Below are 13,016 nucleotides of genomic sequence, written 5' to 3'. Positions count from 1 at the left end.
GCCCATGGCTGATTCTCAGGCGTTCTGCCCAGCACTCATCCACTCCTCCTCTTCCACCCTTTTCACCCCTTTGTATTACCTGTCAACACACCCACCTTCCCTCTCCATCTTCTGGGCCTTAACCACATATGCTAAATATAGGATAGTATTTACTTTCATGCTTTTCTCCTTTCTGTTTCCAGTTCCTGTTCATTACCCACCAACCACCCATAGTGTCACCTCTTGTCTTTTCCTCCACTGCTCTCTGTTCCTCCCATCCTTACTATTCTCCCTGTCCCTTGGGAATAGATGGAACAGCTTTTTCCCACCACTCGATCACCCTGAAGGAAATGTCTGAATTGAAATCAATGTATATATGAATTGAGTTACCTTCTGCCTGATCATTTAGCATCTCTACATTTCATGAAGTAAGTTTTTCCATTCAACTGTCCGTCAATTGTTTCCATCCATTAATACATTATATTTATTTGGCAGAAGTTTTTGTTCAAAGAAACTTTTTTCCAAGGCACATATTTTGGGAACCAGTTGGGGTTTAGCATCTCGCCCAAGGTTGCCATATGTTCATGTGTTTTTTTTCTGTCTCCCTCTCACTGACGCAGGTCACGGGCCACTCCCTCAGCTGACTGGTAATGTCGGTGAAGTGCTCGTCAGTTCTCTGCTGCAGAGTTGTTACCTGAGCTCGCAGGCGCTCCCCAGAGTCTACCAGCACTACGGACCATCGCCCATTCAGCCGCTGTCCACTGAGATGCAGATTCTACTCACAGTTTACTACCTTGTTCAGCTGGGTCAGTTTAAATCTCCTCATAAGTTTCTTTCAGACATGCACTGAACTCCAGAGATCCTCTGCATTTTCTTCGAAGGTGTATTTGTGAACACAAATAAGAAGCCGTGATCCATTATACCTCGGAGTTCGGACTTACCTACTGTCGAAAGTTGGTATCGACTCAGAAGGTCGGAGGAACCTCAACGCCCCTGACTTTGAAATTCAAGATAGCAACTCTGTGTATCAACAGTAGTGAAAGCTGTAGTTTTTATATATGTGTTATTATGAACTGGTTTTGCTACACAACAGGAGTTTCCCCCTTGATTCACCCCGAGCAGGTTGGGGGGGTTGATGACGTGTCTAACACATGACAGACCCAAAAATCAAAAAGAAGACAAATATCTCCAGGTGAAAAGCTACTTTACTTTCTTATGAATTAAAAAGATGTTAACTATTTCTTTGTTACCCACCTTAATTCCCTAGGCCCTGACCAAGTGCCCCTGATTGAGGACTTGGAGCAGATATTCATGAGGTCATGGAGGGAGTCTCACCTCAGCGAGATCAGACAGTACCAGCAGCCTCAAACACCAGCCACCCATGGGAGGCACTATGTCGTAGAGGTGAGAGACAGCATCCGAGAGATGGTCTGTGTTTAAATATTCATTTTGAAGAAGAATGAAATAAATAATACATGCAAGCAAATTATATTATTTTATATTATCCAACCTTGTAGAACCACTGAAACATTACGTTATTATATGTTGTATATGTTTTCAGATATTGTTATATATGTATTATATAACAATATCAATTATCGTCTGTTATCCTGTCTCCAGACCCCCTCCACCCTGCCAGGGCTCCCCCAGCACCTCTGTTTACCTCCACAGAGCCAACAGCCCCTGACCCCGAGCCAGCTCCCCTGGCTTGCTCAGCTGGCTGCGTCATCCTGCGGAGAGGGTGTGGTCTTGTTAGGGGACCAGATCAAATCTTTGGCTCAAGGCCTCCAACAAACGTTCAGCAGGTTAATGGAAGGACGCCTTGAAAACACCAACTACGTGGTGATTATTGTCACTGCACCGGGACAGGAAACGCAGTCCTGTGTGGTGGTCACAGGTGGGAGCTGTGTTTTATATATCCACATATAAACTTTTTAACGTTTTGAGATAATAACATAATATAAGCATATAAATGTGTGTATTTTCGTGTGTGCTGCAGGTAAACATCAGTGTCGTGCCTTGGCAGAGAGTATGTGCTCTCCCAATGAGGGTCTGAAAGAAATCGACCACCAGCTCTCGACTGGAGTTGCACAAGAACTCATCAACTTCTGCAATTCACTGGGACAAGGTCTCCTTGACTTTCTGCCTTTTGATTTAAATGCTCATTAGTGTGTGCCACACAGCACTCATTCTTTGTTTTAGTCACAATTCACCAACATGTTGTGTGGCTTCCTGTTGGTCAGATGGCGACATGGATTCCCTCCTGGATAGTGCCACTGTGGACAGCAACGAGCTGTCTCCTCCGCTCAGCAGTCAGGAATCAGCTGAAGACAAGAGTCTGAAAAGCACACACAGCCCAAAGGATTCACTCACACAGTGTTCAAAAGAGTCACACAGTCCTAAAGAGAGAGCTTCAAGTCCTAAAGACACCTGTTCAGGTGAGACACACAAAGGTTTGAAAATTATACTGCATTTTCTTGCCAGTGTCAAAATACCTTTTCTGGGACCTGGACCCATGCAGAACTGAGAAATACTGGACTCGAACCTGGTGGATCGATTTAATCCACTCTGATATCAGATTAAAAGTCATGTCATTGCCATGGTAACAGTTGATAGATGCAATTTGTTTTCCATTAAGCTTTGCAGTTTCGTTGCAGTAGCCTATACTCAAAATCTTGGACTAGTTGCCCTTTTACAATTACACTTTCGATGCCGGGCCGGGTCTTCTCGGGTCCATGAACAGCACCTGACACTGACCCCACTGACTGTATGAAACGTTGATCCAAAACCCGTACGGGTCCTGTTCGGGTCTTGGGTCCTATGGTCCGGGTGAACCTGTGAAGGCCACCAGACTTCATGATTCAATGTTCTCCTCTACTCTGAGCTTCACATTTCTACCTAACAACAATATTGCTGTTGCAACTCTTCCCTGGGATCAGTTGGAAGTGCTGCACACATGGAAACTAATATTGATGTTTAAAGGAATGTCTGACGTGAGTTTGTGTTTGTGTAGAATACTCTGTGGAGTGGCGAGAGGTTCGTCCCATCCAGCTGGCAGTGGCTCGGAAGCTGCTGTCCCATGTTTGTGCTATAGCTGACTCCAGCACACAGAACCTGGACCTCGGCTCCTTCGACAGGGTCAGCTTCCTCATCCTGGTGCCGCCCTCTGAGGTCACGTTTCAACAGACTGTGCTCCACCTCAGGAGCTCCGGTTAGTCACGTAGACCTTGTCCGTCAGCAGCTGTATTTATGAATTTCTGAGTGCAGAGTATGTGTGATTTAATGTTTACCTGTACCTCTCTCTCTCTCTTTCTATTTATCTGTACATCTCAGGTGTCCTCCAGGAGCTTGGTAGTTTAGACCAGGAGTGTGTGTCTCAAGGGGAATTTGAGCGTTTCGTGGTTAAGATGGATCAGAGCGCCCAGGCCCGAATCGACAGTCTCATTCAGGAAGCTTACAGCAACACGTACACTTTATACATCCTGGTCCATGACCACGCTCACTGGGACATCAGCAGGTATGTCATACCTCTTTCACCCCAAAATAAGCAGGTATTTTTAAATGTGGCTAAACCTGGCAAAAAAACACACAATTTACTCCTTTGCCATTGCCAGTGGAACCTGAGAAGCTCTGTCATTTCACTTAGCACTTTTTCCCAAATGTCATGTTTCCATCACTGCCAATCAGAGCTGATAAAAACCTTTGTCCTTGGTCATTAGATCCGGGAGTAAATGTTGATTGCATCCATTCCCATTGCAGTCACAAGCCAGATATTAGTGGGTTTTGTGACCAGTGGAAAAGGGGGTTCAGAGAAGAGAACAGGAAAATATGGAGGATTGAAATGTTTCCTCTTTACCATCTTAGCGTGTTTACTCAGTTTCTGTGTCTTTCTGTGTCTCAGTGCATCCTACAGCACCTCAGACAGTGGGTTGGGTCTGGTGGACCAGCTGTTAAACTCCCGCCGGGTCAGAGATGCTCCGAACATCCTGATTCTCCACGTCACCTCCTTCCCCTTCACCCTTCAGACTCAGTACACTCGCATCAGCCCCTACAACGAGATCCACTGGCCCTCTGCCTTCAGCAATGTGAGATGAAAGAATGAAATGAAATGAAATAATTAATTTCACTTGAATCACTTGAACTCGTGTGTTTACCTATAACGTTGTGTGTCTGTAGGATGTGGACCTGTATCACGAGAGGACGCGGTACTTTGGCGTGTCGGAGCTTTTAGAGTCGACTCGTTCAGGAAGCAGCCTGCCTCTGATGCGTCATGATTCCTCCTTTGAGAGCATGGCATCCACCCTGGAAGAAAGGTAGTTCACAAACACTTATGCTCACCGTTTGAACCCCACTGCAACAGAAAGGGTCAGCTAGTGCCTTCCTTGGTATTTTTGCTTATTCTGTTGTAATTTCTCGGAGTATCTTTAAATGCTTTGCTCTGAACAACCTAAGCTAAAAGGTTTTGTAAGTCAATAAGCCGTATTATTATATTGTGTTAGTAAGTACAAAAATATTTTCAGCTAATTTTGCTAAATAAACACTAAATTCATACAGATCCAAAATATTTCTTTCCACTCTGAGAGTTATTTCAACGATGTATATTCTTTTAGTTTTTGAGATATGCTAATGTTTCTCTGCTCCACCCTTGCCACTCTCTGCAGCCATTATGCCACCGGGGGGCAGATAGGGGCCTTGACTCTCTGCTGCAAAAAGAATGAATGCTCCGGCTGTTTGTTTTTTATTTCAAATTGATTTAAACAGGATAATGCAAACAACTTTCCCCTCGGCCTGTTAGGGGCTGCCAGCAGGAGGTCGTGGAGGGTTAATCTACACCCGACACTTCACAGAAATGCTCAGAGAAGCTCTTAAAATGCCTCCTTCTTTCTGCCAGGTTCCCTAAGCTGCACAGTGCTGTGATCCGCACCACAGTCCTCATCCAGCACTACTGCATAGCTCTGATGGCTGCGTCCGGGAGAATCGGCGGCTCCCACAACTTTCACAAACACACCTCCGTGGAGACCCTGGAGATTGTGCAATCACTGCTCACTGCTGCCCAGCAGTGTCCTGCCCACCACGGCCACATGGTGCTGCTGCGGATCCCGTCTTCGGCTCTGGCTGCGTGGGCTCATCGAAGGCTCACCAGAGTGAGGAGACAGCTGGGTCTGGAGGAGAGTTTTGAGATCATACTAGGAAATCCCAACCAAGCTCTGAATGTTGGACAGACCTTCACTGATCAGATCAAGGTGAATTGACTAGTTCATCACATCATGAAATACCAGATAGGAAGTATCTTTTTCTTTTCCCAAGAGATATAAAAAAAAATCAATTTATGAAATGATTTCGTGAGTAGATATGCTCATGAATAATCAAAATAAAAGGGACTCACTGACTGAAAATGCTTTTTGTGTGTGTCACACAGACATGGCTGAAGATCCAGGATTCTGAATGGGTTCCTCGTACCTACCTGGAGCTGGAGGCCATTCCCTGCATCCTGATCCTGTCCGGAGCTGAGCCGCTGGGAGAGTCACTTCCCAGGTACAAGCTCTGATCTCTTCTCCTTCACTTTTGTTTTCCAACCCTACACTGAAGTTTCAGGGGCAGAAAAAGGTTTGATGTGTTGTAACATCATTCTACTTCAGCTACAGAAGCTGTAATAAATGTCACGTGAAATATGTACTTCTTCCCACAGGTCACTGAAGTACTGCGACCTTCGGGTGATAAGCTGCTCGTACCTTCAGCGGACCACGCTCGAACAAGAGCTGGGGCTGGCTGCTTATCTGGTGAAGGAGGAGTCCCGACCTCCACACAACCCCGGCCCAGGAAGCGACCTGCTGGAGAGCGACGCCGACAAACTTAGCAGCACTGACAATGAGGAGGAGGAAGGACAGGAGAACGGTGAGATGAGGTTTAAACATGAGTGAAATGTTCATTGTTGTTGGAAGGGAGCTCTCAACTGATTTCATGGCTGATTTATTCTTTCTGATTTCCAGAGGACTCCCCTCTGTCCTCCAGTCAGCAGCTCCAGTCGTGTCCAGACACCGGAGCATTAGATACCTCCTCTGCCCAGAGCACCACTTCTCCAAATGTCCAGAAAGGCACCGTGGACATTCTGCAGTCTCCCTCACAAGGGCAGTCTCAGTTTCAGTCCCAGACTTCATCTCAGTCTCAAGCTACACCACACCCCCAAACCCAACCTCCAGCACAAAGTTATTCCCAGACCCAACCCGTCTCCCAGCTGCAGACACAACCCCAAACCCAGAGTCTGAATCCGCCATTACCTCAAACAAATCCCCAGCCCCTCTCCCAAACACCCAACCCTCAAACTCAGCCGCTCCCCTCTGCCCAGTCTCATCGGCAACACTCCAAATCCACCTCCTCTGGCTCACTGTCCCCCCGATCCTCCTCTCCTCACCTGAGTTGCTCCTGGGCGCGAGGAGTGAGTCGCCCGCCCTCTGTGCTCCTCCCCCGAGCCCTGTACGACATCATCACTGCCAGCGACAGCAGCGGGCTCCCACGATGTACCTCGTTCCTGCCACACATGTCCGTGGTGTGGGCGAGCAGCTTCAGGTACACTAATATTGTGACGTCACAGATAAACACGCTGACTTTTTAAATAATTTTTAATTTAACAGAAATTGCTCTATTAGCAATATTTAGAAACTATTCTACTTCTATGGTTCAGTAAAGCATTTCATGTTACATGTTGACATTAATGTCAAGTCCAGTGGAAGTCACTTATGAAGAATATCTTTTGTGTGCAGGCCGCTGCTGAGTAAGATGATGACCTGCACAGAGCAGTCACTGTACTACCGTCAGTGGACGGTCCCTCGCTCCCACCACATGGACAGCAGCAATCGCACAGAAGGACGCAGTGACAACTTCCACCCACGCAGGCTGTTGCTCAGTGGACCCCCTCAGGTATTTTCTATCTTCTTTTCTTTTGTTTTCTCAAAATGATCTTGAATATCACTCATGTTCTACTGTATATTTACATTTTGTTGTTTGCATGGTCAGGTGGGTAAGACAGGGGCGTACCTCCACTTCCTGGGTATTCTGTCTCGGATGCTGATAAGGCTGATGGAGGTGGACATCTACGATGAAGAGGACATCAACTACAGTCAGTATATTTGAATGTATTTGAGTTCACACATGCACCACGCACCAAGCAAGGGGGGGGGGGGGGGGGGGGGGGGGGTCAGTTGTTCAGAGCCGATGACGGTGTCTGGGTGCTGTAAACATGATCACGTGAAATCCACAGCAGACTTAATACGTTACTTCCTGTCTCTGTCTGCTCCACCTCTTGCCTCAATAATACAAAGGATTAGTCGTAGTTGTGAACGTGTCAGTGCAGAGAACCCCCTGCTGCGTTGAGTTGTTTTCTGTTTTCTACAACCCTTTTCTCTTCTTCAGTGTTTGACTCCAGATTATATACATGTATCTGGGATTGTGTCAGGATTTATCCAGAATAAATTCTAATCTTAAATATTCTGTGGCGTAAACTCATGTGTTTAAACACTGTTAAATGTGTTGTGTGTTAAGCTGCCCAGGCAGAGGGGGTGCAGTACCATCCACCCAATGCTCCCTGGCCCAACCCAGACACTATGAGGACGATGCCCTTTGACTACACCATCCATGACCCCAAATATGACGATATCAGTGCTGTGTATTGTCCTGGACATAAAACCAATGCTGAGGGTAAGTACAGACTGAAAAACACACTGATACTGACGAGAAAAATAACCACAACTGTATTCGGACGACAGTCATCTTTTCAAACATTACCTTAATATTGTGCAATAGTTCATCCATCCTTTCCTCTGTCATCTTCCTAAGGAAACCCTGTGCGTCAGGAGGATGTGTACCTACGAAGACGGACATCCAGGATCAAGCTTTCTAAATATGCAGCCTACAACACCTATCACCACTGTGAACAGTGTCATCAGTACCTGGGCTTCAACCCCAGATACCAGGTCAGCATGAACACTTACAAACTCTCATCAGAGTCTGATGAATGACTCATTTATCAAATGCTTCCTTAATGACAGTCCTCTCTTATCACACCTCAGATGTACGAGTCGACACTGCACGCCTTCACGTTCACCCATCTGCTGCTTGGGGAAGAGATCCAGCTCTTCTTCATCATCCCAAAGTCTAAAGAGCACTACTTCAGCTTCAGCCAAACAGGCGGCCAGCTGGAGAGCATGAGGCTGCCGCTCACCTCTGATTGGGTAAGTTCTTCATCACAAAAACACAAACCACTGAATCTGAACCATTATTCAGACTTTTTAGACATCCCATTGATCCCTGTTAGTAATCATCAAGCTGTAGAATAAACCCAGATTTTACTATATGATGACCACGACCAGCAGTGATGGTTCCTGTTACTGTTTATCTCACAACACTGAGGTGTGTTTTAGAAACAATGAAACAGAAATTCAAATTAAGGCAACAATGGTTTTAAAGGTTTTAAAACCCGTTTTGTAGTTTTCATCCATGATAATAAAAGTGCCCAGTCATCAGTTTCAACATCAGTTCAATCCAGAATGCAATGTAAACCTATACACTGATATTAAGAAAGTAACTGTCTCTTTTAATCTCTATTTGATATTGTAATTGCCTTAAAGCAGTGTGGTTATGCACAGTGCTATATTCAGTTTGGTCCACCAGGTGGTGCTATTGACCACACTATTGCCCAGCTTTCTGTAGCCCAGTGGCTTCTATGTATTTTACTAAAAAAAAGTTTATCCAGGAGCATCTGGGCGTCTCGAGACCAATCAAATAACTGTGTTAAAATATCTAAGTATTTTACTTGCATTATGTTTCATGAGTTGCACAGAAGTTAGATTTATTATGTTTTCTTTTCCAGAGCCCAGACTGCATCAAGAGTCCAATCTTCACTCCAACCACCGGCCGCCACGAGCACGGCCTGTTCAACCTGTACCATGCGATGGATGGAGCCTCACATCTCCATATCCTGGTGGTCAAAGAGTACGAGATGGCTGTTTATAAGAAGTACTGGCCCAACCACATCATGCTGGTGCTGCCCACTGTTTTCAACGGAGCAGGAATAGGTATGTTACTGCTGATACTAATGAAAACACGCAAAGCAATATTTCAATGTACGATAAATATGAAATAAACACTGGTTATTCTACGGTGCAGGTGCTGCTCACTTCCTCATCAAAGAGCTCTCGTATCACAACTTGGAGCTGGAGCGCAGTCGTCGGGTGGAAGGGGGCGGCCCGGCAGGTGACGTCTGGCCCTTCATCATCCTGGCTGATGACTCCTGTGTTATGTTTAACGCAGTAGACCTCGACGCACACAAGTACATACAGACACTGTATTTCTATTAATAATGATGAAGGACGACACGAGTGTTGCTGAGTTTTATTCTGTCAGTGAGTTGTTATTCACACAGCTACTCTTTGCTTGCTGCTGTTCTTAGTGGCACGACGGAGCACGCTGTGTCACTGAAACACGTCTTACAGCACATGGAGGCGTGTCCAGATCTGGCCCACTACGGACTGTGCGGAATCAGGAAGTGGAGCAGCCGTGGATTCACAGGTCAGGGTCAGAATGAATGCCTTCAAACATGAAATCCTGAAACTATCCAGATGTGAGAGCCTAAATATCCAAGTCAGTTGCTCCAGACATTGTCCAAGTGAGAATACGGCAGGAAAATGTCCGGAGAATTCACAGTGAGCGAGTGGGCACGTTGATATTAACTAACATTTTAAATCAGTGATTTTAAAAGATGTTTTTACAGATGTATAGAAAATGTAATGGTGTTGTGGTGGTTTGTGCTTGTTTCATCAGGTAACAGGCCGAGGGAGCCCTTCTCCAGAGGCCACCTGCATGACTTCCTCCTCCTCAACGTTGACCGGAGTCAGAACATCCAGTACGACCAGAATCGCTTCACCTGTCACGACGTGGACTTCACCCTGCGGCTGCACAGCGCCGGTCTGCTCGTCTGCAAGTTCAACAGCTTCAGCGTCATGAAAAAGCAGATCGCCATCGGAGGATACAGGACATTTATAATCAAGACCAAGGTACTGTAGATGTGGAAGAAAACAGAAGCAAGCACTTGTCTGAATCCTACATAATACCACAATGTGTCAGTGTTATTAAACAATAGTTTGACATTTCTCCAGATGACAGATGTGCCCACCTCAGTGGGGCCCTCTCAGTACATCTGTGCCCCCGACAGCAAGCACCTCTTCTTGGCCACACCAGCTCAGCTCCTCCTGGAGAAATACCTCCAACACACCAGCCAGAAGCTGTTTCCTCTCAGCACCAGGAACTACACACACCCTGTACTGTCTGTGGACTGCTACCTCAACCTGGGACCTGAGGTACACACACACACACACACACACACACGGTTACATACAAGCATGTGGAGAATCAGACACCTGCTGTGAATGTAATTTCGCAGCCACTTTGTTTGTGATGATTATTGACTTGTGTTGCTCTACCCACACGTGCAACATACAGTGAATCAAAGTGTCCCTCTTCTCCCCCCCTGCAGGTGACGGTGTGTTTTGTGAGTTCCAGACCTCACTCTGTCAACATCAGCACCACAGGGCTGCTGTTCAGTGGCCTTCTCCTCTGTTTCGCTGATTCCTTTGTGACTCCCGGCTTCCTCAAGAAGTTCACCTTCCTCAAAGGTACGAGGGCAGATCAGATACATGCATTAAAAAAGATATCTGTTATTTGTGATGCATACAAATTAAAAGTATTAGTTGCGTTTCTACGGCAGGAACTTTGCCCAGGAACTATGAACCGTTGGAAGTAATCTGTGCTTGTGGGACCAGGGACTAAATTAAGTTTTAAGGATTTTTTTTAATCCCCAAAAAATCCTTGCTCACAGGCTAGTACTTTCCAAAAGTACAGGAAACTTAAGGTTGTGGAAAGCAGTACTGAACATTTCTGATTGGTGATTGGAGTATTGCAACATTTTTTTAAATGTGTAGCTGAAAATACAGTTTTCATTGTAAATTGACAAATCAACCATTTGACAGATGAGCTGAGATCAAAGTCCAAAGTTATTTATGAGAAAGAGGATTGTTTCATGATCTTCTGCTTTAACGCCACCTGCTGGACTAGCTGTCACTTTTTATGTCGGCATACAATCCGGACAAGTACACAGAACTTGTGGACTTATATTTCAAAAACTCTCCCAGTGAATTATGAGGGCATCAGGTCATTTTAATCTCCACATCATATTCTAAAGTCTCTGTGGCTCGTGTCGGCCTCCCTGCAGGTGCGACTCTGTGTGTGATCAGTGCAGATCGTAGCTCGCTGAGGCAGACGGTGGGCCGGCTGGAGCTGGAGGAGGAGTGGAGGTTCCGGCTCAGCGACGAGTTCCAGACGGCCAACGCCAAAGAAGACAGACCACTCTTCTTCTTGACTGGGAAACATATATGATGGGAACATGTGTACACAATGAGCTACAGACTGTCACAGTCAAGGCTAGAATTGCCAAAGAGAAGAAATGTGCTGCAGAGTTGAATGTACTCACTCACTTTGCTTCTGAATGGACAATACGGAGTACAAAGAGTGAGCAGTTGTGAGTTCAGACTATACGGTTGACTGGTGACGGGGTCACACACTATGACCATCTCTTACCAGGAGAAACCCCCGACTCACAGAATGACACATCACATGTCAAACCTGGAGGAAGTGAAATGTTCCAGTGGACGTCACAGTTGTATAGAAATAGCCAGTCAGGATAACTATTCTCCACTTTGCCATAAACAATGTAAACTACTTTATAACTTCAATTTAATAACTTTAACGATTACTTTGTGTGGATTGTACAATGTAGCCTACCACTAAATACATTTCTATAGTGATTTGCATAAAAGCAATAAGCAAAAGCGGGGGTGGGGCTACTCACCAACATGTACCTTCACAGCCTTCACCGCATCCTGCATCCTGATTTGTCGCAGATATACATGGATATTCTACTAACATGAAATGTTGTTGAGGGGATGCAAAATACTCACCGTTACCGATCACTTCTCACACACACACACACACACACACACAAACACACACACACACACAAATAGGATTTATGTCATGAAAGTCATGATCTATGTAAATGTGCTCTGGTCAAGGAAACAGCAGGACACAGCATCAATATTTTTCTGTGAAAGAGTTAAGATAGTTCAGGAAGCATTCATGAATATCCAGGAGGCTTTTTGCTGTTTACATTCACTGTGGTCTGTGTGCCGCTCCATAAAACAATTGATTGCTGACGCGTTTAAAGATTATTTGTTTCATAAAGAAGAAGTTACTATTATATGGTTATAGTTAGTGTGGGGATAAAAAGCAGAAAGGAATCATCTTGACGCTTTTTGACAGATACAGATAGCATCTGGGTTTACAATATATTGGAAGCAGAAGGATATAAGCAAAATATTTGACCCTTTGTAGAAACTCATAAGTCTCAGCAATTGCTGGTGCTGCTTTTGTATTTCTTCATGTTCCAATTGTGTTTCACAGTTTTGATGTTCTTGTTGCAACCTCCCAGTGCTCTGCAAACCAGGTTCCTCCCAGGTTCACACAGCATGAGAAGCTTTTTACAGGTCAGACACAATCATTTGTGTGCCATTGTAGCCACTTTTTGTTTTTTTATTGGCTGATTTTTTTTATTGTAGATGAACATATTTTGTCAGATTGGTATCATGTAAAAAAAAGTACTTATTTTCTGTGTGTACACAAAAAATAATTGTGGAGGAGTTTCATGTATTTTGTGCTTTATGCTCCATTTTATTTGTGCTCGTGAGCAAATCCTCTGTATACTGGCAGTGTTTCACAATGTACAGTTTTGTATGCGTTAAATTGTATAAATGTACAGACGTTTTAAATTGCTTGTGTTTGTGTGTTAATTTGTCTCTTTCAAACACAGACACAAACACAGGACTTATGCACTCGCTCAATAGATGAGAGGTGAGAATACTCTGGACTGAGGTAAGCAGCTTCAAGGTGATGGTGTGTCACTTTAAGAAAACAGACAGAAATAAAGTTTA

The 13,016-nt window shown here is 45.0% G+C and overlaps 1 protein-coding gene across 1 annotated transcript in view; it reads left to right on the top strand.

Moving 5' to 3' along the window:
• The window catches only part of greb1 (growth regulating estrogen receptor binding 1), a 91,857-nt gene extending 79,000 nt beyond the window's left edge, over positions 1-12,857 (top strand). Inside the window, exons 11-35 of the mRNA XM_069521949.1 lie at positions 600-785; positions 1,247-1,383; positions 1,600-1,876; positions 1,979-2,107; positions 2,223-2,417; positions 2,993-3,190; positions 3,313-3,496; positions 3,881-4,064; positions 4,156-4,292; positions 4,871-5,222; positions 5,399-5,514; positions 5,669-5,874; positions 5,970-6,546; positions 6,741-6,897; positions 6,994-7,096; positions 7,519-7,674; positions 7,813-7,949; positions 8,046-8,207; positions 8,846-9,050; positions 9,142-9,304; positions 9,425-9,543; positions 9,796-10,028; positions 10,131-10,331; positions 10,508-10,646; positions 11,243-12,857. Coding sequence (XP_069378050.1) covers positions 600-785; positions 1,247-1,383; positions 1,600-1,876; positions 1,979-2,107; positions 2,223-2,417; positions 2,993-3,190; positions 3,313-3,496; positions 3,881-4,064; positions 4,156-4,292; positions 4,871-5,222; positions 5,399-5,514; positions 5,669-5,874; positions 5,970-6,546; positions 6,741-6,897; positions 6,994-7,096; positions 7,519-7,674; positions 7,813-7,949; positions 8,046-8,207; positions 8,846-9,050; positions 9,142-9,304; positions 9,425-9,543; positions 9,796-10,028; positions 10,131-10,331; positions 10,508-10,646; positions 11,243-11,406 — 4,817 coding nt within the window. The 3' untranslated portion in view covers positions 11,407-12,857. The remainder of the gene's footprint in view (positions 1-599; positions 786-1,246; positions 1,384-1,599; positions 1,877-1,978; positions 2,108-2,222; positions 2,418-2,992; positions 3,191-3,312; positions 3,497-3,880; positions 4,065-4,155; positions 4,293-4,870; positions 5,223-5,398; positions 5,515-5,668; positions 5,875-5,969; positions 6,547-6,740; positions 6,898-6,993; positions 7,097-7,518; positions 7,675-7,812; positions 7,950-8,045; positions 8,208-8,845; positions 9,051-9,141; positions 9,305-9,424; positions 9,544-9,795; positions 10,029-10,130; positions 10,332-10,507; positions 10,647-11,242) is intronic.
• Positions 12,858-13,016: the final 159 nt, after the last annotated feature.

The sequence above is a fragment of the Paralichthys olivaceus genome, chromosome 1, assembly GCF_024713975.1.
Source record: "Paralichthys olivaceus isolate ysfri-2021 chromosome 1, ASM2471397v2, whole genome shotgun sequence".
Classification (NCBI taxonomy): domain Eukaryota; kingdom Metazoa; phylum Chordata; class Actinopteri; order Pleuronectiformes; family Paralichthyidae; genus Paralichthys; species Paralichthys olivaceus.
The sequence above is the reverse complement of the archived record's forward strand: the minus strand, read 5'-3'. Positions and strand labels throughout refer to the sequence as shown.